This window comes from Hyperoodon ampullatus, assembly GCF_949752795.1.
Source record: "Hyperoodon ampullatus genome assembly, chromosome: 2".
Taxonomy (NCBI): domain Eukaryota; kingdom Metazoa; phylum Chordata; class Mammalia; order Artiodactyla; family Ziphiidae; genus Hyperoodon; species Hyperoodon ampullatus.
In genome coordinates this window covers 84228900-84254445 of record NC_136915.1, presented here as the reverse complement: position 1 = coordinate 84254445, position 25546 = coordinate 84228900, and the positions used below count along the sequence as shown (strand labels likewise).

The window sequence follows — 25546 nt, the reverse complement described above, 5'->3', positions numbered from 1 at the left end:
GAGAGGCCCGCGTATCGCAAACAAAACAAAACAAAACAACAAAAAAAACCATCATAAAATACAGAAAATTAAAAAAAAACATGATTAATACAGATGTCCACTTGTTCCAATACTGTTTGTTGAAGACACTGTGCCATCGCCATTGAATTGCCTTTGCATCTTTGTCAAAAATCAATTGACCACGTTTCTGTAGTTCAATTTCTAGTTTCTCTATTTTGTTCCATGGATATATATATATATATATATGTGTGTCTGTCGTTTTGTCAAAACACTACTAGGTTGATTAATGGTGTTGTCTAGCAAGTCTTAAAATCAAGTACTGTGAGTCTTCCAACTTTATTCTTTTCAGAATCGTTTTGAGTGTTTCAGATACTTTGGCTTTCATAAAAATGTTAGAATCAGCTTGTCTGTATCTACAAAAAAATCTTGCTAACATTTTGATTGGAATTGTGTTAAATCTTAATCAGATTAGGGAGAATTGACTATATACATAGCATCTTAACTATGAGTTTCCAATCCATGAACACAGTTTGTGTCTCCATTTATTTAGGTAAATGATAGTTTTAATCAGCATGTTGTAGTTTTTAACATGTAAGTCTTTCCCATGTTATGTTAGATTTAAGCTTATGTATGTAAGTGTTTATTTGGGGGTCTGTTGTGAATATGATTGATATAAATAAATACATGATTTATGTGTATATGTATCTATGCATATATACATACACACACTTATTTAATTTCAAATTCACTTATTCATTGTTAGTGTTGAGAAATACAAATGATTTTTGTATGTTGATTTTGTATCTTGCAACCTTGCTATAAACTCACTTATTAGTTCTAGGAATGTTTTTTGCAGAATCATTGGGGTTTTCTACATAAAAAATCACGTTGTCTGCAAAGAGGGACAGTTTTCTTTCTTTCTTTCAAACTATTCCTTTTTTTCTTTTTCCTTATTGCCCTGGCTGGGACTTACAGTTCATTGTTGAATAGGAGTGTGAGAAAAGACATCTTTGCCTTATTCTTGATCTTAGGAAGAAAACAGTCTCTCACCATTAAACATGATGATAGCTGTAAGTTTTTTTAAAGATACCTTTTATCATGTTAAAGAATTTCCCCTTTTTCTAGTTTGCTGAGAATTTTATCATGAAGATCTTGGATCTTATCAAATGAGGGTTTTTTTTGCATCATTTGACTGATGTGATAATATAATTTTTCTTCTTCAGTCTCTTAATATGATGGATTACATTTGATATTTGAGTGTTCATCTAGCCTTGCATTCTTGGGATAAGCTGCTCTTGGTTATGATGCATTGTTCCTTTTCTGTATTGCTGGATTCAATTTGCTAATATTTTGTTGAGTATTTTTTTTCTTCTCTGTCAATGAAAGATACTTGTATTATGTTTTTGTTTAGTTTAGTTTTTTTCTTATACTGCCTTTGTCTGGTTTTGGAGTCGATAATTTTGGCCTCATAAAATAAGTTGGGAAATGCTCCTTCCTATTCTGTTTTCTGGAAGAGATTGTGTAGAATTGGTGTTATTTCTTTAAATGTTTGGTGGCATTCCCTGGTGAAAGCATCTCGGCTTGGAGTTTTCATTTTTGGAAGATCTTTCACTATGTATTCAATTTCTTTTGATATAAGCCTATTTGAGTTAGTTATTTCTTTTTAGGTGAATTTTGGTATTTTGTGGAATTAGGTCCCTCCCTTTCATCTAAGTTGTTGTATTTATGTGCATAGAGTTGTTCATAACTCTTATCCTTTCAGTGACTCAGTGGGCTGTAGTGATATCCTTTCTTTCATTCCTGATTTTGGTAATTTGTCCCTTCTCCCTTACTTCCTCTCTCTCTGGTTAGTCTGGCTACAGGTTTATAAATTTCATTGATCTTTTCTGAGAAACAGCTTTAGATTTCATTGGTTTTTCTCTCGTCTTTTTAAATTTTTATTTCTGCTTTTTATTGTTTCTGCTTGCTTTGTGTTTATTTTGCTATTCTTTTTAGTTTCTTAAAGGTAGAAGCTTAGGTTTCATCAAGACCTCTGCCTTTTTAATACAAATATTTAATGATTTAAATTTCCCTCTAAGCACTACTTATCTACATCCCACAAAGTTTGAATTTGTACTTCCATTTTTATACAGTTCAAAATATTTTCTAATTTCCCTTGAAACTTCATATTTTACCTGTGGATATTGTAGAAGCTTGTTATTTAATTTCTAATTATTTGAGGATTTTCTGGGTATCTTCCTGATATTGATTTCTAGTTTAATTCTGTTATGGTGAAAGAAATAATTTCTGTGATTTTTAATTCTCTTAAATTTGTTATGGTTTGCTTTATGACCCAGGATATAGTCTATCTTGGTGCCTGTTCTATGTGTGTGCACTTGAAAGAATGTGTGTTCTACTGTTGTTGGCTGGAGTATTCTGTAAATGTCAATTAGTTCCTTTTGGTTTATGGTATTATTTATTACTTCTATATCCTTGATGATTTACTTTTTATTTATGTCAATTATTGAGAAAGGAGTTTCGAAGTTTTCAATATACTGTACATTTTTAATTCTATCAGTTTTTGCTTTATATATTTTGAATCTCTCAGTTGCTTACATATTAATGATTGTTATATTTTCTTGGTGAATTGATCCTTTTATCTTTATGAAATGTCTCTTTTTATCCTGGTAATTTTCCTTGCCTTTTAGTCTACATTATTTAATATTGATAGAAGTATTTAAGTTTTCTTTTTATTATTTTTAGTATGGTACATCTTTTCCATTTGTTTACTTTTAATCACTATATTTTAAATGAAGTTCTTATATAGCATATTTTTCAGTGTTGATTTTTTAAAAATCTATTTTGATGATCTCTATCTTTTAAGTGAAATGTTTAGACCATTTATATTTAATGTAAATATATGTTCAGATTTAGGCTTACTATTTTTTATTTGTTTTCTATTTGTACCTTATGTTTCCCTTCATCTATTTCCCTTTTGCTGCCTTATTTTGTATAAATTGAAAATTTTTTAGAATTACATTTTAATTCATCTATTTATCTATTAAAGATTTAATCTGTTTTAGTTATATATTAGAATTATATTTTAATTTATCTAAAAGGATTATCTAAATTTTAATTTATCTCTTGTATACATTTTAATTTATCTATTGGGTCTTTGATTATATCTGTTTGTATAGTGTTTTTTGTTTAAATGGTTGCACTAGATATATATAGATATATATAGATATATATGAACTTTTCAGTCTACTTAGAACTAATATTTTACCAAGTTCAAGTGGAATGTAAAAACTATACCACCATATAAGTTCCTTTACTCATTTTGGGTTGTGCTTGATATATGTATATTACATCTATGTACATTGAAAACCTCACCAGACAATCTTATAATTTTTGTTTTCAAAAGTCTCATATTTTAGAGAAGAGAAGAAAAATAGTCTTTACATTTACCCAGATATTTACCATTTCTGTTATTATTCTTTCACTCCAAAGTTCCATCTTCTCTGTGGTATTATTTCTCTTTTGTCTAAAGAACTTCCTTTCCCATTTCTTTTATAGTTGGTCTTTTGGTGATGAATGCTCTTGGTTGTCTTTCATCTGAGAATGTCTTTACTCTTCTTCATTCCAGAAGGATATTTTCACTGGTTATAGAATTTGGTTCTTTTCTTTCAACACTTTAAAAATGTTATTCCACTGCCTTCTGGCATCCATAGTTTCCAATGAGAAATCTACAGTCATTTGAATCAGTGTTCCCCTATGTGGCATGCATTGTTTTTTGTTTTTTGGTTTGGTTTGGTTTGGTTTGGTTTTTTTGGCTGCTTGCAAAATTTTTTCTTTATCTTTGGGTTTCAACAGTTTGATTACAATGTATTTGGGTGTGGATTTTGTTGAGTTTCTCCTATTTGGGATTCCCTTAACTTCTCGAATCTGCACGTTTTAACTTTCGCAATATTTGGGAAGTTTTTGGCTATTTTTTTTTCAAATATTTTTTTGTAACATGCTCCCCTCTTCCTCTAAGACTCTAAAGACTCAAATGTCAGACCTTTTGTTATTATCCCACAGGAATGTGGGACCTTTTTTTCCCCCAATCTTTTTTTCCTCTTGTTCTACTGGTCTAGCTTCAAGTTCACTGACTCTTTCCTTTGTTATCTCCATTTTTTATACAGTCAATCCAGTAAATTTTTTGTTTTGGATATTATATTTTTCAGTAGTAAAATTTCCTCATTTCTTTTTTATATCTTCCAATTCTCTGCTGAGACTTAAGTCTTTCCACGTTTTAATATTGTTGGCCCTTATTTCTTGAAACCATTATAATATCTGCTTTAAAGTCTTTATCTGATAATTCAAATAGCTGGGTCATCTCAGGGTTGGTATCTGTTTATTATCTTTTCTCTTGTGAGTCACTGAGATTTTCCTGGTTCTTTGTGTGGCAAGTAGTTTTGGATGATATCCTAGACATTTGCAATATTACCTTATATGACTCTGGGTTTTCTTTATAACCTACATTGAATGTTGATTCTTAAAAAGTTTTGCAGGCATTTTATCTAGCAAGGTTCACTCTTCAACTCCTAAGGGCTCCCTTCTAGGTCTTCTGGCTGGGAAACTGTAGTCAACCTAGTCTGTTGCTTTAAGAGCTAAGTAGGGGAAGGATAAAGAGAAAGAAAAAACAGGAATTTCAGATCCCTCACTCTTCAGACCACAGTTCATCTACTTATAGAGAATTCCCCTCTGCTTATAGAGAAGAGTTTTAGATGTCTGTTCTGTTGCTACTGCCATCACTGACACTGCCACAGGACTTCATCTTAGGGCTTGGGGCTTGCATGGGGGCTGGGGCAGGAGAGAAAACAAACATACAAAAGAAACCAAAGGATTTCCCCCACTCTTTCAGTCACATTTATTTGAGTAGGAGCTGTGTACTAACTGGGAAACACAGTAGCAGAAAAAAAATAACAGGAAGCATACCACTAATTGGTCATACCTTGATTTGTAGTTTATTTCCACAGTCTACCTGCTACCATTTACTTTTCAGAGCCCTCAGCTAGCTAATCCATGCATTCTGTCAAGCGTTTTTAGGAAAATTCATTGAGAGACTGTGGGAAGTGAGCTTATTCCATCTGAATCAGAAGTCTTCCTTAAAATGTTTCTGGGTGTTTAAAATTGTATTTCATTTATTTATCAAATTCTGATTAATTAATATGTGGTTAATTTACAGAATCAATTTTAGTAAAATTATTTAAAAGAATTACAAAATCCCAGGATCCAAAATTCCCACATAAATTATTTAAGCCAATCTTTTACCTTTAACAAGTCCTTTTCACCTCAAACAGTAGCTAATGATAGCTAAGATTATGTGCTTGCCAGTGCCTTAAGCTCTTTGCTTTCATTAACACATTTAATTTTCACAGAGTCCTACTAGGTAAAAACAGTTGTTTTAAGCTCCATTTTACTGATGAGGAAACTGAAGCTTAGAAAACCTTTCTTCTCAAAATATATTCCTTGGACCAGTCACATTCTCATTCCTTTGGGAGCCTGTGAGGAATGCAGAATCTTGGGTTTCAGCCTAGACTTTTGATATCAGAATCTGCATTTTGAACAAGATCCCCTATAATATGTATTTGTACATTAAATTTTTTGGAAACACAGGTTTAGAGAAGTTATAAATAACTTGATATCAAGGTCACCCAGCATGTAAGTTGTAAAGCTAGGATAGACCCTGGTTGAATAACTTCAGAGCCTGTGCTCCTAAGTACTATGCTATCTTGCTGAATGATTACTTAGCCTGGATTTGAACAGCTCCAAAATTAATATGATGTTTATATTGAGCTAAAAAAAGATCTGTTTTCTTGTGGACCTTTCAAGTTGTACTGTACTGCTATAATCCCTCTTCCACAAGATAGTACTTTAAATATTTAAAGGTAGTTATTACCTTCTTTCCCTGGATGTTTTTTTCCATGCTAAACACCCCCAAATCTGATTACTTTTCTTCACGTGACGTGGTTTTGAGTTCTCTCACAAGCTTAATCTTGTTTGTCTACCTCCCTCCTAAAAAGTGATGTTATTTGGTGATCCAACAATTATGATTTCTTTTAATTTGATGTGATATAAACAAGAAGTTACCTAATTTTGTATATAACATCTGTATTTATTAATGCCTACTATTTATTTAAAAGAAATGTAAGACGGATGCCTGCCCTCAAGGAGTTCAGCATTTATTTAGGGGGAGAGAATGAATACATCTGAAAAATTGGAGAACAGTACATATCAGTGTATGAAGTAGACTTCGAGGTTAAAGTTCCCCAAACTTGAACAAATCCCCAAACTGCTGAAAATCACTACAACATGTAATGTATAGAGACAGTTTATAGAAAATTTCTCTCTATATATTTGTGAGCAGAATTTCTTACTAGCTGGAATTCTTTTGAACCAGTTTAATCAGTTTTACTTATTCCGTATGGCATTATTCACATGAAGATCCAAATCCAACATTGAGTTCTTGAATATTGGTGTTTTTTCCCCGGTAAGAGCCATAATTTTCTCAGATTTCTTTATGTTTTCTTCTCCATCAAAGCAGGAGAATTAGGGGATTTTGGTGACTTATTTTGCAACACCATCTCTCAAATTGTTTTTAAAAGAATTTTATTTTCACTCTAGGATATGTTATTGTGTATATCATTGCAGAGAAAACAAAATTATTTGAGATGTAAAGATGCTAGGCACAGTTATATTCACTCACTGTCTTAAGAAAGATACACAAATCAGTTTCATGTCCCAGCAAAATTGTAAGTTATGTCATGAACATCAAGAATTACTCCTGAATATTCAAAATTGTCTTGAATTATGAAGTATTGAAGGCTATGGGATGTAGATCATAATTACATTACTAAGTGAGAGGAAGGAGAAATTACCAAGTCAGTCACTAAAGACCTAATCAAATCAATGGGCTTTGAAGAATGGGAAACATTAGCACAAGAGTTTTTCCTTTTGTTTTAAAGAGTATTCAAGAAAAATTTATCTTTTTAAAAATATAGGATAGAAAATTATATTGAACAAAAATTAATTTTTAGATTATTGCTAATCTATATGGGAGAATCTGTTCCCATTGATTTGATATTATGGCATATTCTGTTTCAACAACTGTCAGAAAAATGTGTGCTAATCTATGTGCCCATGGAATAGCTAAAAATTAGATGTAGGTGACAAAAGCTGGGCATAGAGTTGGAAGTCCTATGTGCTTGAATTAGCAGTACCAGGAAATGTGCAGAATTTCAGTATGACCTTGACTGATAACACATTCTACTACTATTCATTTGGTTATTTCCCCTTTATGAAGCACTTAGGACACTGTGCTACACATTGGGGACCTAGAAGAAAAGGACCAAGTCCCTGACTCAGGAAGGGATTGGGGGACAAAAAGATCTTAGAAGCATGATGGTTTTTGAGGTACCCATGAGCCACCCCAATTAAGATGCCCAGCAAGTCCTGTAGGATCTACCCCATGGGGACCTCAGTCTTTAGCATTTCTGTTAGGTGAGGGAGAAGGCTGAATCATTTAGGGAAAAGAGATTTTAAGATTGGGCTTCCAGTATATATTATTGCTTAAGTCTTTATTATTAATAAGTACCCAGAGACAAACATTCAGCAGATGAGCAATTATGCCAGTATATTCATTTGGCTTTTTGAATTATTGGTGTTTCTAACTAGATTCCTAGAGCTTATTAAAAAGTATTAAAAATCAACATACAGTTAGTTACCTTTACTCAAGAGAGTAAGTTCAGTTTACCATTAACTGGAGAATTCCCTGATTGTAGCTAATTGCTGGACTTAAACTTCACCATCCACAGTTTGAATTTCCTATGTTCCTTGAAAGAGGCCACAAACAAGCTATTCATTTATGTGCACTTTTCAAATACTATTTATGCTGACTCTTAGTTATCCTTGGAGAATGCCTGTCTATCTTGGAAAGGACTTAGAGGCTAATCAGAAGTTCAACATATCATCTGGTATAATCAAGAGAGATGAAAGAGGAAACATGGCAGTCTTTGAAATAACATTAAGCCAGTTGAAATTTGGCATTCATTAACATTTCCCACACAGGAGCCGGAGTGGCATTTAGAAAAATAAATCAGATCATGTTATAGCTCTTAACACCCTTTTAAAACCTTCCACTGGCTTCCTTCAGTTGTACTTAAATCCAGACCCCTTACCTTGGTTTAGATTACATCTTCCCCTTCTGGCTTCATCTCAAACTGAATTGCCACACTGACCTTTCAACTGTTTCTTGAGCATGACAAGTTCTTTCTTACTCACTTTTGCCGTAGGATCTTTGCACTACCTCTTCCGTTTATCTGGATTGGTCTTCTCCCTGAAACTTCACACTGGCTCTTTCTTATATCAGGTCTCAGTTCAGATGTTACCTCTTCAGAGAGTCCTTCACCAAACTGTCATGTCAAAAGTACCCTTTTGGGGCTTCCCTGGTGGCGCAATGGCTGAGAGTCCGCCTGCCGATGCAGGGGACACGGGTTCGTGCCCCAGTCCGGGAGGATCCCGCATGCCGCGGAGTGGCTGGGCCTGTGAGCCATGGCCGCTGAGCCTGCGCGTCCGGAGCCTGTGCTCCGCAACGGGAGAGGCCACAGCAGTGAGAGGCCCGCGTACCGCAAAAAAAAAAAAAAAAAAAAGTACCCTTCTGCAAGCATATACCTGGTCATATTCCATAACCTGACAATATTATATCGTATTCTTAGCAGTTTTCAGTACCAGAAATAATCTTATTTACTTAGTTTGTCCTCTCTCTCCAACACCACCCTCAGGAAAATGCAGACTCTTATGAGGGCTGGGATCTCATCTGTTTATTTGCCGTAGTATATCCAAAACCTGGGTTTCTGTGAACATGAGAGTAGTTAAGTCATGTACAGCTCTCAGAATGAATCTGGCATATTGTAAGCACGCTCCAGCTGCTATTGTTGTTACTATAAGTGGCAGTAGTGACAGTATATTTAGGCATTTGTAGAAACTCAGTGGAATAATGTATTTTGAAGAGACTCAGGATAGTACCTAATTATAAAAACTGAGCACTGTAGGACACATTATAAGTATAAAGCATTTCTATTTGTAAAGGATTGAAGAAGTGAAAGTCAAAATAACAGTGTTCTGATTGGAATATTTTTCCCCATGTTTTTCAGTTTAGACAGTTGTGGTCATACCATCAGTACAGAGCTGGGGATCCTCAAAAACATATCTGTCTCCTAAAATTGTGAACCATTAGGGACATGAGGTTGTGCTTTTAAACATTTCAGATTAAAGCCAGTTTTGCCAGAAATGATTGCTCTTAGATATTGGATTAAAACTTTCTTTTTTTTTTTTTTCTGATTTAGACCTGGTACTGAGTCAGGCAACATAGTGTGCTCTCGAGGAGATTCACTGTTGAGCTCTTCACTGTGTGACCTTTTTCTTGGTGCTGTCACTTGAAATAAATATGTATTTATGTAGCATTCTCTATAACGTGAGTTACGTTGCCTTTTGTTTCTATCTGTTCCCACAGGTAACAGTTAACCTCTTCCAGATGCAACACCTGCGGGCTGCCTCCCTCGCGAACAATTTACAGTCTCTCTGTGATGGTGCCAAACTCTATGACCCAGGCCAGGAGTACAGTGAGTTTGTCAGGGCCACGAATTCAGCTGAGGAAGAAAAAGTTGATGGGTGAGAATTAATGTTAGGTGAAATTATTTCAAGGCATAAAACCTTTACTGCTAAGTTTCCTATCTGGTGTCAGGTGATGTTTTTTTCTAACACTGGTAGAATTGACTTTAAAACCTTCTGAATTTTAAAAATATTATTTAAGATGTGACTCACTTAAGAGTAAAGTTTTCCATTTTAACACAGAGCTCAGTTCTTTGAGATTTAGAAATCCTTTGAGAATGGCAAATCATGGTCATATCAATTTCGAATGTCCACAAACTTAACAACCTACATTTTCCACACAGGTTGTACCAGAAGAGTTTAACCATGATATGAAAAATGGACTGTATTTTTGCTATTCTTTTCTGTGTTTCAGCTATAATAAATACAAATGATTAATAAGTTTTATTCACATCTCTTTTAAGAAGTTCAACAGTATAATATGGTTTGTTCCTAATATTTAGTTAATTTAATTACTCTGTTCATTAAATTAACAGATTTTCCTGAAAATAGAATAAAGTAGTCATGCTTCTGAATGATGAGTTTTATTTGGGTTTTCTTAGGAATGTAAATAAACAGTTAACAAATACCCCTCACACTTCTGGATATGGACCTTCCGACTCTTTAGAAGATGTTGTGCGCCTTCCTGACAACTCTAATAAGATTGAAGAGGACAGATGCTCTAACAGTGCAGACATATCAGGTAGTGTTTCACATTAAAGAGAGCACTAATTTATGAAAGATCAAATTGTTTAAATGTGATCATTACATGAATTGCAGCTCTGGAATTTAAAAATCAGGCCTTGAATTGTAACCTTATGAGGTTTTATTCACAGTTGTGAGCACTGTGCTTGTCTTACAGTCAGTTGCTTAACACTGTTAAAGAAGTTTGGCTTGCCTCATTTTAAATAATGTCAGTGTTTTGAAACACTTATGAAATTTGTCTGTAGCCAAGTTTGACTTTAAATATTCTTTTCTTAAAGGTCCTTCTTTTATAAGGTCATGGACATTTGGAATGTTTAGTGATTCTGAGAGCACTGGAGGAAGCAGTGAATCTAGATCTCTGGATTCTGAATCTATAAGTCCAGGTACATAAGTATTTAAGTCTAGAGTGAAAATTCAATGACAGATTAAAATTTTCCTTTTGGGGGATACTTTTAACTACCTTTTTTTCTTTTTTTAAAATTGACGTATGGTTGATTTACAATATTATGTTAGTTTTAAGTGTACAGCAAAGTGATTAGGTTATACATATATTTATGTATATATCTATATACTTTTTTGATTCCTTTCAATTATAGTTTAGTACAAGATAATATAGTTCCCTGTGCTATATAGTAAATCCTTGTTGTTTATAACTATCTTATTTTTATAATGAACTGTCTCATAGAGAGGGGTTTGTACATATATGTGTACAGTTTAAATAAAAATAATAGAACAAACCCTTATATATTCAACACCTAGCCTAAGAAATAAACCATTATTAGTATATTAGAAGGCCCCTATGTATACCTCCTTGATAACCTTGCTCTGTCACCCCCCAGATGAGCCATCATCCTGAATTTTGTTAATCTTTCCCTGGCTATTTTAAATGTTTTAGTACTTATATCTAGTTGAGCTTTGCCCACTTTGGAATAGTATGCAGATGAAATCATACTATCCTTTTGTGACTTCTTTCATGCATTTTTTTTGAGATTCATATTGATATGAGAAGCTGTCTTTATTTTATACTTTATACTGTATGCTGTATAGTATTCCATTTTATGAACGTAACTGTGATTATCTGTCTTTTGGATTGTTTTGTAGTTAATCACTATAATGAACTGTACAGTTAACAACAGTTCTTGTGCCTGTGATAATTTCATTTTTTATAAATGTGCTTTAAGGTACTTTGATAGTCTCATGCTCCTTAGAGAGGCAGAATAGATGTTTTGAACCCTCCCTTAGTGGCTTCAAAGAGAATAACTTGCCAGAGATAATACAGCTAGCAAGAGAAGGTGTCACTTGAACCCTTGAGATTATTACTTTCGATGTTCTTTCTCCTCTGCTTTTCTACCAGAGACTTCCCCCAGTCTTGTTCTTCCTGGCTAAGTTTCTTTCTCCTAAGATTTTGGCACTGCAGGAGATAAGTTAGGATTTAACCTACCTCAGAGTCCAAGGCTTTGTTTTTTTTTCTGGTGTTCTACATATTACAGAAATTTTATTCATGTAAATAAAGCCCTTGAATTTAAAGTCAGAAATGACTTCCATGCCGTACTGGGGTTTATAGGCAGATTGTCAGCAACTACTTTGAGTCCTACTTTAAAATTATTGCTGTTCAGGGACACTCTGGAGATGCAGTCCTAAATATTTAACTGAATATTTGTAATTAGCTTTGTAAAAACAGAGTGGTTCTAGCTATCCCCAGAAATTAAGAGACAGTCTAGAGCCAGCTCTAAATTATTTGGAATCCTGTAAGACTTCATGTGGTAAAGACAAAAATTTGGAAACTGGTCGCATGATAAATGGGTGAAGATTGAGGTATGCATAGCCTGGGAAAGAGGAAACCTGGGGACGTGACAGCTGTTCTCAGACATTGAAGTGTAAAAGGGTGAGAGTCAGAGTGCTTGTTTGCTCCTTTAGGGAGACATGTGACCAAGAGCTGGGATTTATAGGTGGCAGGTTTCTGCTCAGCAATACAAGGAAGTCATTTTACAGTTAGAATAGTTCTAAAATGAGCAAGCATGTGGTCTCATGATTTCTTAGTCATTGGAGGACACATTCAAAACAAAAACTAGATGACCACCTTTTAAGCATAGTTTGAAGGCAGGGGGAATCTTTTGGGAGAGATGTGGTTTAAATAATTTGTAAAGCCCTTTCTAACTATGAACCTAAGACTGTTAAGGGCTTGAGTAAGTGTAACCTTCCACTTAGACACAGCCCTGTGTGTAATATCAGCAGGGAGCAAATAAACCTCATTACCTGGTCAGGCTGCTTCCAAACATGCTTTGAGACACATGGCAGAGTCCTTGGCTGACAGCTTGTATCCCATGCTCCGCTCCCTGCCAGGATCATTGGTCCTGGTTCCTGGTCTTCTGTCTTACTGGCAACATAAATGTGACGGTACTATTGTATTGCTATATTTGCAGATTTTTGTTTATTTTAGAAAGCTTTAGGTTACATTGTAAGTATTTCTTTATCATTTAATTCAACAAGCATTTAATGACAACTTTACCATTGCGCCAGCTATTCTGTCAGACATTAGATATAAGACTTGAATAGAAAAAACTCCCTGTCCTTGAGTTTATAATCTCTGGCACTTACTATCAGAAGTTGACAGTAAGGTTCATTGGGATGTGTGATCCTCAATTTTAAATTTATTTGGAAAAGTCAGATTTGGCTCAATTCTCTTTTGTTCCCAAGAGTATCACAATCCCCTGCATCCAAAGTCTGTGAATGGAAGCAAATGTTTACATTGTAGCTAATATAATAATATGACTTGCGTTATTCAAAAAATGTTGTCACTACCCATTTCTTAAATTCTACAATGGATTTTCTTTTAGGAGACTTCCATCGAAAACTTCCACGAACTCCATCTAGTGGAACCATGTCTTCTGCAGATGATCTGGATGAAAGAGAGCCACCTTCCCCTTCAGAAGCTGGTATTACACTCACCTGAATCAAGTTTCCACTAAACCAGTTGAATCAGTAGCATTGCATGATATTAGGGAAAAAATAGTATGATTTAAAGAATTCCTTTACTGTGTATTTAAAAAAAAGGCATTATGGTGACTTAAATATATCCCAACAAATTATGTACAAGTATGGGTTGATAATGTATTAATCAAATGTTACAAGTGAAAATATAAGAATAAATAGCAAAACCACTGGAGCCAAAATGTATTAGCATGTTGATAAAATAGGCTAGATATTTTGGTCTTTCATAAATCTAATAGTGACTTAATTGTTCAGAGTGTTGCAATACATGAGACATTCTAGTCATGAGAATTTCTATATGAGAAAAGCCTCTTCAAAAGAAATAGTGTAAGAAGCTAGGCGGGAAAAGTAAATACATGTACTTCTTGAGGGTGGGGAAAGTTGTGGATGCTGAAGGGTATAAAAGGGAAGTCACGTTAATGGCTTCATTTGAGACCTCCAGATACCTGGAGGTCTGGTATCATTTTCTTAAACAGTATAAGAACATCTGACCTCTGGTAGGATTTTTTTTTTTTTTTTTTTTTTTTTTGGGCTGCGTTGGGTCTTTGTTGCTGCGCGCAGGCTTTCTCTAGTTGCGGCGAGCGGGGTCCACTCCTCGTTGCGGTGCACAGGCTTCTCACTGCGGTGGCCTCTCTTGCTGCAGAGCACGGGCTCTAGGCGCGTGGGCTTTAGTAGTTGCGGCTTGCAGACTCTAGAGCGCAGGCTCAGCAGCTGTGGCTCACGGGCTCAGCTGCTCCGTGGCATGTGGGATCCTCCCGGACCAGGGCTCGAACCTGTGTCCCCTGCATTGCCAGGCGGACTCTCAACCACTGCGCCACCAGGGGAGTCCTCTGGTAGGATATTGATAGATAGCTAGCTAGTATTACTTATAATTTTGTAATGAATTGAGAATAGCTTTAACGCAAATAATGCTGACACACTAACCTCATATAGCTAGTTTTATTCCAAGCTTTCATAGGGTCATTTTCTAAGAATGTAATGCCACCTGAGTAATAAAGGACATGTTAATAACTGTAAATTTGCTGATTCTGGAAACATTATGCCATGCTATTTTAGAAGTATCTTATTGGTCTGATGGTGATTTTTACTCGTAGCTTAAATGTTTGATATATGTGTGCCTTGTAAGAGATCTATAAGTTGGATGCTTATTTTGTTATTATAGTAAGAGCTTTTTGTAATCTTATTTAAAGATTTTTTAAAATGTAGTATCATACGGTATACTTTTTCTGTAGTCTTACAATTCTTACATACTATTCTACTTCTGTTACAAGGACCCAATTCCCTCGGAACATTTAAGAAAACTTTGATGTCAAAGGCAGCTCTGACTCACAAGTTTCGCAAACTGAGATCCCCCACGAAGTGCAGGGACTGTGAAGGCATTGTGGTATTCCAGGGTGTTGAATGTGAAGAGGTAAGATCTTTCTGGAATTACATTAGCCCTTTTATGCTTTTTGCTTTGAGCAATGCTTTTTGTTATTAATTTTACCAATTAGGATCTTTTGCAAATGTATTTTTAATAAATTGAACCACGGTGTATTTTCTATAATTTTATATTTCATTTTGCTAGTAAATGTATTTCAAACACCACAAGTAATACCTTTTAAACTCATTTTTGTTCTGTTACCACTCTACTTGTAGTTCATCCAGTTGTGAATAGTTTTAAGGTGAGTTAACCATTTTAGACTTTGATTTTCTTGTAGTGTCTCCTTGTTTGTCACCGAAAGTGTTTGGAAAATTTAGTCATCATCTGTGGTCATCAGAAACTTCTGGGGAAAATACACTTATTTGGAGCAGAATTCACACAAGTTGCAAAAAAGGAACCAGATGGCATCCCTTTTGTACTCAAAATATGTGCCTCAGAGATTGAAAATAGAGCCTTGTGTCTACAGGTATATTATAACTTTTAAAATTAAAAATTTTTAAATGTAAATGTGATTTGTTCTAATGATAAGGAGACATTAAAGGAGAACAATGCTCTCAGTCTTTACTAAATAACTGAATTTATTCAGATTTATTTGGAAATATTACCTCATTTGGTCCTAGTTTTTTCCTATAATATTTAGAATTGAAGTAGACATTAAGTATATTTAGAGGTCTGCATTTAATCATTTGTACTAAAGCAGAATTTTTCAAAATTTTTTCTTCTCAAGGGAATTTATCGTGTATGTGGAAACAAAATAAAAACTGAAAAACTGTGTCAAGCATTGGAAAATGGAATGCACTTGGTAGACATTTCAGAATTTAGTTCACATGACATCTGTGATGTCTTGAAATTATACCTTCGACAGGTAAAGTTTTTAGCCTTGAAATTTACCATTAAATAGAGCAAAAATATAATTTGCGGTTTGCTGATAACGTTTGCCACACATATTTTTTTCATTGACGTAGACCATGTTAATATCTTTCCAATTATTAATGTACAGATCAAAGAATGTATAAAATATATGTACAATTTAAAGACCCATAATAGTAAAAGCTCATTTTCCATCACCTAGCTTAAGGAAATAAAATATCACTATACCTTATAGAAGGCCCCTGTATGCCCCTCCCCAGTTGTAGCCCACAGCTCTACCCAGTGGTCTTTCCTAACCATGTTAATACCTCCCTCTCTTTTCTTAATAGTTTTAATACCTGTTGTATATTCCTAAACAATATATCATTAAATTCTAGAAAACTGAGTAGAAAGCATAAATCTAGCTGTTCAAGAAAAGTCTACCATTCACACTGTTATATGAAAAATTCAGCCAGTAGAACAGTGTCTGGGTCATAGTTTGGCTTCACTTTCATAGATATTTTAAAATAACTATTGTGGGAAGTTAGTAGTCAAGGTGTGAATGCATTCAGGGAACATGAAGTTCACCATAGTTAGGGGGCAGGGCTATCCTATAAGCTAGGTGCTGGAAATTCAGCAGGAATGTGGTTGGGAGTGGACTTGCTCTATATTTTCTCTTTCTTTGCTCACTCTTGCACCTGCATGTTATAGGAGTAGGTCTGAAGAAAACGCCTCTGTGGGTGAAGTAAGTGGCCGTAGTGGCTCAGGCAGCAGTTCCTGGAAGGGTTACAGGAACAACCAGCACATTGTCATGATAAGCCAAGTACAAAAGATCTGGGACAAGCCCAGCTGCATTCTGTCCTTGGGTGAAGCTCTCTGTCCTTGGGTGAAAGTAAAGAGACAGTTACAGAGAGCATAGTGATGATGGTCCTCATTGTGTCCATCTCAGGAGCTTTGTTCTTCATCTGGGCCCTTTTTAATATGGTGAAGAGCTGTTATCCTGGGATCTCTCTTCTCTACCCTCTTCTGTGAGGGAACACCTGTCTTCTGTGTCATGTCTTCCTGTTTTTTATTTATTGTCCTGTTTTGGTCATGCCCATCTTTGAGCAAGGTGGAATAAGAGTAAATATTTGAAACTGTTTGATCTGTAAATGTATTTATTCTGCTTTCTTGAATGGGAATACTGTGAAAGTTTATAGTATTGTAGGCTGAAAATTATTTTTCTTCAGAAATTTGAAGGTGTTTTTTAATTCTCTTTGAAGCCTGAAATCCTTCTCATTCCTGATTCTTTTTATGTGGCCTATTGTTTTCTCTCTGAAAGCCTGTAGAATCTTCTTTTTCTCTCCATTATCCTAAAATTTCAGTGTATGCCTTGATGTGGGTGTATTTTCATCCATGGTTTCAGGCAGTCCACAAGCTCTGTCATTCTGCTTACTTGTCCTTTAGTTCTTGGAACTTTAATTTTCTTGCTCATTTCCTCCTCTCTATTTTCTTTCTGGAACTTATATTTGGATACTTAACAACTGCACTGGTTCTCTAGTTTCCTTCCCTTTTCCCTATTTTCATTTGTTTTTGTTTTCTTTTAACACCTTCTAAGAAACTTCCTCAGCTTTTTCTTCCATTCCTACTATAAACTATTTTATTTCTGAGATCATCTTTTAAATTCCAAGAATTCTGGTTTTCTGTCCCTTTTATAGCATTCTTTTTAAACTTGAATGCAGCATCTCCTCTACCTGAAATATTCGTAGCTTTTTTTAAAGAGGATTCTTTCCTCTGCTTAGCTTCTAGCCCCATCCAATAGAAATATAATGTGAGCCCTATATATAATATTAAATTATCTAGTAGCCACATAAAAAGAAACAGGTGAAGTTAATTTTAATATTTTATTCAACATATTGAAAATATTATCTGAACATCTAATCAATATGCTTAAATTATTAGTGAAACATTTACCTTTTTGGCCCTGACCCTTAGAAATATGGTATATACTTTTTTTGTGTGTGTGTGGTACGCGGGCCTCTCACTGTTGTGGCCTCTCCCGCTGCGGAGCACAGGCTCCGGACGCGCAGGCTCAGTGGCCATGGCTCACGGGCCCAGCCGCTCCGCGGCGTGTGGGATCTTCCCGGACCGGGGCACGAACCCGCGTCTCCTGCATCAGCAGGCGGACTCTCAACCACTGCGCCACCAGGGAAGCCCCTGGTATATACTTTTCATCTAGAGCACATGTCAGTTTGGAGCAGCCACCTTGCCACTGCTCAGTAGCTGTATGTGGATAGTGGCCACGATATTGACAGCACAGTTGTAGACCTTCAAGTTGATTTTTTTCCTACTTATTTTGACTCTGTCTTCCATAGTTGTCTCCTTAAAATTAAAGCTTTGGGAACTGAAATCTATCCAGAAGCTCTTGAATACATGAAGGCTTTGAAGATTTTGAGCTTTACTGTAGTGTTATCTAGGAGAGCTGTTTGGGAAGTACTTGAGGTCTGTATCTCTAGTTCTCTGCTCTTGGGCTGGTCTGATACCCCAGAGAAAGGTCCTTCCCTGCCTACAGGTATGGTTCCAGAACTCTGGGAGCCATGTTAGGTCAGAAGCTCCAGGATCTCTGCATTCAGCAGGCATACAGTCATTAAATCCTTATTTTAAGATAGTTGCCCACCTGTTCCTTGTGCTTGGCATTGCCCGTCCAGAGACCCTCTGTTTCACACTGCCCAGAGAAGAAATCCCCAGACTTCTGAGGTTGCTCAGGAGCATGGAGTGGAGACAAGGATCTAAAAATCTAATTCTGTTCAGATAGCTCACCCTTCCCCGAGATCAGAGGACCTAGTCTGACAATCCCTGAGTCTCCTTAGGATCCGCTAAATCATGTTGGTTCTCAAGTTTGGAATTTCAGCTTTCTCAGGAGTGCTAAGTCAGCACTTGTTCATCTCCTCTTCAGCTTGTGAAATGTTACTTTTGTCCCCATTCCTGTTCTTCCAGTCCTGTAAGCTTAACTGTATTTCAGTGGGGTTGTAGGAGGGAAAGAAATTAGGTACAAATGTTGGATGTGCCACGTTAGCCCAGGAAACTATTGATATCTCTTCAATCACATTTTATAGGATTCTCAACTGAGAAGTGGAAACAGTGTCTTTGAATGACTTTTAATCTCATAATGAATCATCCTTTATTTCTTTTAGTCAGTGGAGGAGAGGAAATAAGTGAGGTCCAATACTATCAGCTCTCATTTTATCCTAGGAATACTATGGGACCAAAGCTTTAGTGTGGGAAGCCATGCTCAATTCTTACAGTGTTAAGAGAGCAGCCTTTATTTACTCATTACCATGTGGTAAATCTGAAGCTCCAAGAGTGACCAAGATGGTAGAGGTAGAAATTAATCTCAAGGCTTCCCCTCTCTGGGAACAGAAGGGGAAACTGGAGAAGTGGTGCCTACCTCACCACAGATGTTGTAGGACATCAGCTAGCCAGAGAGATGCTGTATTTTCCATCGCTGGGCAGTGGAATCATTGAAATCAGTTATGCCAGTAGACAGATCAAGGTGGTATGCCCATTGACAGTTTGAGAGAGGAACTTTTTTTGACCTACTTATGGCAATTCAAGTGGTATTTAAAAATTGGATAACAAAATGTTGACAGTTTCTTTCTCGTAAGTCATATTGTCTTTTGCTAATCTTCAATGTGGCCCGAGTAAAACACAAACACCCTATAGCTTTTTGTTCTCTCTCTCCCCCATACCAACAGAAAATGAGCTTTTTCTAATTAATTTGACTTATATTGTATATTATCCTGGGTTTGTTTTAATAAAATGGTTGAAGATCGTGCTAACTTTGGGGCAGTCATGAATGTAATTGGTATAGCATATCTATCAGAGTTTTAAAATCATATCATGTGGCTTTAGGTTTAGAGTTTTACTGATTACCAGTTAATTCATTTTTAATATAGGTATAATGTATGGTGATATCGGATTCACTTTATAGATCACATCTAGCAAAGATATGTACATTTCTTTTTTTTCTTGTTCTTGGGTGTAATTTTTTTCTTCTAGTTGTATTGAGATATAATTGACTACAGCACTGTATAAGGTTAAGGTGTGCAGCACAACGATTTGACTTACATACATCATGAAATGATTATCACAGTAAGTTTAATGACCATCCATCATCTCATACAGATACAAAATTAAAGAAATAGAAAAATATTTTTCCTTGTGATGAGACATGTACATTTCTAAATGTGATTGACCTTAAGTCTTGCTACTCTAAAAAGAACATGCTAAACCACTCAGTAGCTATTCAGTAGGTTATTAACAGGGAAAAAATGGACAGAATGATATTTCTAATGTAATTTTATTTCTTTAGCTACCAGAACCATTTATTTTATTCCGATTGTACAAGGAATTTATAGACCTTGCAGTAGAGATCCAACATGTAAATGAAGAACAAGAGATGAAAAAGGATAATCCTGAGGACAAAAAATGTCCAAATACGTGTATAGAAATAAACCGAATTCTTCTAAAAAGCAAGGATCTTCTAAGACAATTGCCAGCATCAAATTTTAACAGCCTTCATTACCTCATAGTTCATCTCAAGCGGTAAGAATTTGAATAAGACCGACATTGATTAGTGGGTGGATAATTGATCAGTTTTTTGGTTTTGCTTTTATGGGTTTTTTTAAAATTGTGGTAAAATACACATATAAATTTACCATTTTAGCCATTTTTAAGTGTACAGTTCAGTAGTATTAAGTACATTCACACTCTTGTGGTATTGTTTTTACATTGAATGTTTCATTTCTAATATGTGTTAGGGAAAGAGAGACATTGAATATATGCTCATGCAGCCAACATCTTTCCCTCAGATGCCACTTGTATGCCAGGCTGGGGAAATTAGGACGCAAATATAAGGTTTCTGTCATCCGTTGTGCTTGTCAGCTTGAGGGGCAGACCTGCACACAAGTGCAGTGCAGCATCATTCTTGTTCTGACGGAACTTTGCTCAACATAGAGTGGAAGATGGGGGAGGGGGTCGTGAATCAGAGAAGGTAACCCTGAGCCAGACTTGAAGAACTGAGTAATGGTTTGGTGACAGAGAATGTACAAAAGAGCATTCCAGGCAGAGGGTAATAGACACAGAGACACAAGAGATCATTTTGCTTTTGAGGACGTTTAAGTAATTTGGTTAGGCCAGGATATAGCAAGCAGTAGCACAAAGTGAGCTGGAGGAGTCCTGGTAAAGTCATACATACCTGGCAGATGAGTTGACTGTCTTCTTTCTGTACTCACTAAAGAATTTTAAGCCAGGAATTTAACATGCTCAGGTTTGCCTATTAGATCTTTACGGTAGCAATATGGAGAATAGGTTGGAGGGGAGATATTTACTTCAGTTCGGATCTCTTTGAATAGCCAGAGAAATAAAAGGTGATGAGAGCTTGAAGTAAGGTCAGAGCACTAGGATTGGCAATAAAGCAGAGAGATCTTTAGGCTCAACTAGGCTTAAAGACTAGCAGTGAGATAGAAAGTTTCCAGTATATGGACCTGGGAGGGTATAATATATATTTACTAAGGTGGGAGCAGCTTTTAGGGGTGTTTTTTAATTTCTGCTGGTAAAACTGTACTGGTTCCTTCTGCTTACTTATATTTAATCCTAATACTGTGAAACCCAACTTGGTGTGTGGTCAGTATTTAAGCAAATAAATATATCCTTTCCCTAGACTTCCACAGCCCATTTTTCCTCCACCCTTCCCAGCTCATAGTAAACTACTGTAAATCTAATACAGCCTTATGTGTTCTGCATCACAGAGTTGTAGATCATGCAGAAGAAAACAAAATGAACTCCAGAAACTTGGGGGTGATATTTGGACCAAGTCTCATTAGGCCAAGGCCCACAGCTGCTCCTATCACCATCTCCTCTCTTGCTGACTATTCAAATCAAGCGCGGTTGGTGGAGTTCCTCATTACCTACTCACAGAAGATCTTCGATGGGTCCCTACAGCCACAAGATATAGCTGTGTGTAGTGCAGGTGGTGGTGCACCTCAGGTTGACCAAGGCTATCTTCCGAAGCCTCTGTTATCACCAGAAGAAAGAGATCCAGAACATTCTACGAAGTCACTGTTTTTCTCTTCAAAGGAAGTGAGTTTTGCTCTTTTGGAATTGTGTTGGAACTTTGTAATGTTTACGTTATTAATAAGAATCTTTGAACTGTTTATTTTGAGGTGTGTTTTGCTTCTTCAAGTTTAAAAATTTTCTTCCATCGACAGGATATCCATACTGCAGATAGTGAAAGCAAGAGTTTTGAATCCACTGCATCATTTGAGGAATCAGAACGGAAGCAAAATGCATTCGAAAAATGTGATGCATGTCTCATTGGTGAGTGGCCATGTAAAATGCATATTTGCTGGCTTAAAACTGTCCCAATAAACCATGATTAAAAACCAAGGTGAGTGGCGTTAAGAGAAGTCAGAGAAAGAAGCTTCGTTAGTAAGTACATCTTTGCCAGCCACTAAGAAAGTTGCTTTCATTCTTTACAATAGCCCTTCTTATAAAAAGACATCTTGGAGTTCGAAGGTGTGTTTTGTGTTCTGAAAACTTTTTTTATTTTTATTTTTGCCATTAATCAAAGTCAAGGCAGAAATCTGGTAAGCAGTATGATGATTCATTAGCATCTTCTATTACTATAGATCATTGTATTAATCTCATTACTCATAAGGTGTCAACTGGACTCCTAAAATTCAAAAAATTTAGACTCAAAAAAACCTCTAAAATTTTTTTCAAATGCCTTTTCCTGTTGCCTGCCTGTAACACATTAAGCACACTTATGTGTATATCTTTTTAATTTCCTTGACTGTAATCATTTTATTCACTGGTAATTTTAGTTTCAGTGATAGCTACCAAGCTATTCATTTGTGGAAAGGCTTCCACTTGTTACTGTAATTCTGTACATCACTAGAGCTAACTTGCAGTTTTTTTAAGTGCAGCCATATATTTTAAATTTGAGTGTAATGAAGTATTAGTGATCACAGCCTGACAGGTCCAAAAAAAAGTAAGGGAGCTAACATTCATTAAGTACCTGCCTACTCTGTGCTAAGCACTGTGCTTATTGTTTGATTCCATTTATCTGATTTTATCTTTGGAACAATTCTGTGCTGTAAATAGGTAGTAATAGCCCTGTTCAACCCATAGCCTAATAGTCTGAGAGAGGTTAAATAATGTCAGAGGTCATGCCCCTAATAAATTGTTCAGTATTTGGACCTGTGTCTGTGATTATTTCACTATTCGGTGAGCTAGGGCTCCCAATTAGGAATAGTAATAAAAATAAATGTCATTTTTCAAGGGCTAACTGTATACCAGATAAATAAGCACTTTTCATGGTTAGATCTTTTAGGCCACATATAATCATAGGTAAAATTATGATTCCTTTTGACAGATGAAGACACGGAGGGGCAGTGAGATTGCCTTGCCTAGTGCAGAAGGGGTAGAGCTGAGTTAAACCTGGCAGGTGGGCTTCAGAGTCTGCACTCTTCCCCATTACACTCAAGTTTTTTCCCTTAGAACTTAAGAATGCACTTTGGTGCCTACAGCCTGACCAGAGTGTGTCAGGTCCCTTAGGGTGTTTTATACACATGGGGAAGCACCTGGGAAATCAAAACAAGAGAGCACTGCCCTGGAAGCCCAGAGAAGAGAGGTCCACAGTCTCAGGTAAGGAGAAAGGTCAGATGAGGTAAGGACTGTGAAGTCATTCTGATGGGCTACTGTTTGCAGACCGCTGCCCAAAAGAGGAGCATGAGCAGAAGGCTGGAACTTATCAGAAATGGGAATATTTTAGGGGAGATGCTACAAAAAAGGATAGGGTCTGAAGGAGTTCAGGGTCCCAGTTTTGATAGGAAAGAGAAGAAACTACGTCTGGGAGTAAACAGCAAATAGGGAGAATGGCATTTTTTACTTAAAACTATTCAACCTTGATCAGGCAGGATGAATATTATAGTCAATTTATTAGTTGATCACATGAGGGCATCTAAGGCATTTAATAAGATATGCTCTCACTGGGGGTTGAATGTAACTGAAAAGCAGATTGAGTTGGCAAAAGCCTTAGGATTCAGGGCATACTTAACATTTGGTTGGCATGTAAATTGGTGTCACTTTTCTGAGGGTAACACACCAATATCTGCCTGTTGAAATCGTGACAACCCTTTCAGCCAGCAAATACTTGTTCATATGCAGCACATAAGAGAAGCCACATCAGCAAGTGTGTTTTTTTTCACTAACCTGCAGTGAATTTTGTAGCTGTTTATTGTATTGATTTAAATAAATATGGAATTCTAACATTTTAATTCAAAGTGTACCTTTAATATTTTATGAGTATTTTACTCCTCTGCCTAGAGAATAACTTGGAAAAAATATATGAAGACCCTTGTTTTGAGAGGGTGTTCATCTATAACTCATTTAGACTCTCTTGTTAACTACGTGCCATAAAGTTTGATTTTTAAATGAATCTTTTCCTTTTTCAGACAACAAAGTGCGTTTGCTTGTAGACCAAGAGCTTGAATCAGCATCACAAAAGATGGAAGATGTTTGCAAAACCTCCAAGCTGCCTACTCTGAAGTCTGATAGGGAAATAAATGGTGTCGAGAGGCATACTCCAAGGACCAAGATTAGACCTGTAAGTTTGCCTGTAGACAGACTACTACTTCTTGCAAGCTCTCCTAATGAGAGAAATGGCAGAAATATGGGAAATGTAAATTCAGACAAGTTTTTCAAGACTCCTACCTTTGAAGGAGTTAATAGAAAAGACACCCCAACTATTGTCTGTTCCAAATTTGATGGCTTTGATCAGCAACCTCTACAGAAAACTCGGGAGAAACAGTATGAACAAATTGACCTGACTGCAAAGACTGCAGTGATTGTGCCCAGTGCATTCCAGGAAAGAGAAGTGTCAGTGAGCACCAGGAGTGGTGGGGACCACCCAGTCAGCACCACCAGTAAGCCATACACAGAATCCATCAGGTCAGCCAGACAGGTGTCAGAGAGACGGTCTTCTGACTCCTGCGCTCCTGCTCCTGTCAGAGCACCCAGAACACTGCAGCCCCAGCACTGGACCACGTTTTATAAACCACCTGCTCCTGCTGCTATTGGGAGAGGGGATGAGGAGAAATCTGTGACATCCTCTGCAGCTGTGCCCCCTTGCACAACTCATGCTCCCCAGGAGCACACGCTGAAATCAGTTCCAGGTTGTGAAAATGCGTCAGCTGGTCCCGTGCAGCCGGTTAGCAAGGCTAAAGAGAAGGCTGAAGAGCGTGACTCACCTGGTATACATCCAGCATGTCAGAGACCGAGGCTAAAACGAATGCAGCAGTTTGAAGACCTTGAAGATGAAATCCCACAGTTTGTGTAGGGCTGTCAGAATTCAGTTTTTCTTTTTTTGTTTTGTTGTTTTGTGGTGTTGTATTTGTTTTCTGGAAGAAATTTTTGACAGGGCCTCTCTTGTATAGGATTGCCAAATCATGGATTTTGTTTTTTGTCATTGTGTTGTGTTATCCTGTGTTGGTTATATTGAATGACAGAATGTTTTGATAGGGCCCCATCTGTGCCTCACTGGAATTATGTGTATTTTTGAAGTTGTGAATAAATAGATAGACTCATGTTTTTTAAAGTTCAGTTGATTTCCCATAGTATGATCCATTTAAGTGCATCCCTAATATATGATATAGCTCTCAACTAATAGGTGCAATTGAGGAAATCAGCTTTATTTTTTTGAAATGAAACTACATGCTTATTTATAAACGGAATGTTTCCGAGTGCAGGTGCCTGAAAGATCTTTGTTTGGTATGATTGTTTTTTCACACAATTTTATAGTGTATCTTTGACCATTTGTGCTTTTATGGTATGTGTGTAACCTTTTATTTTTCAATTGGCGAGTCA

General features: G+C 36.3%; 1 protein-coding gene across 3 annotated transcripts in view; it reads left to right on the top strand.

Annotated features, from left to right (window-relative positions):
- ARHGAP29 (Rho GTPase activating protein 29) overlaps positions 1-25116 on the top strand; it is a gene marked incomplete at its 5' end in the record, with an annotated part of 57875 nt that extends 32759 nt beyond the window's left edge. For 2 of the 3 annotated variants that reach the window (XM_079698577.1, XM_079698576.1), the window contains 11 exons: positions 9536-9693; positions 10236-10375; positions 10656-10760; positions 13215-13313; positions 14640-14779; positions 15069-15257; positions 15519-15656; positions 19992-20224; positions 21430-21760; positions 21889-21997; positions 24136-25116. In XM_079698577.1, coding sequence (XP_079554703.1) covers positions 9536-9693; positions 10236-10375; positions 10656-10760; positions 13215-13313; positions 14640-14779; positions 15069-15257; positions 15519-15656; positions 19992-20224; positions 21430-21760; positions 21889-21997; positions 24136-25019 — 2526 coding nt within the window. In that variant the 3' untranslated portion in view covers positions 25020-25116. The remainder of the gene's footprint in view (positions 1-9535; positions 9694-10235; positions 10376-10655; positions 10761-13214; positions 13314-14639; positions 14780-15068; positions 15258-15518; positions 15657-19991; positions 20225-21429; positions 21761-21888; positions 21998-24135) is intronic. The other variant, XM_079698578.1, reaches the window with a different exon arrangement.
- Between the last annotated feature and the right edge of the window lie 430 nt (positions 25117-25546).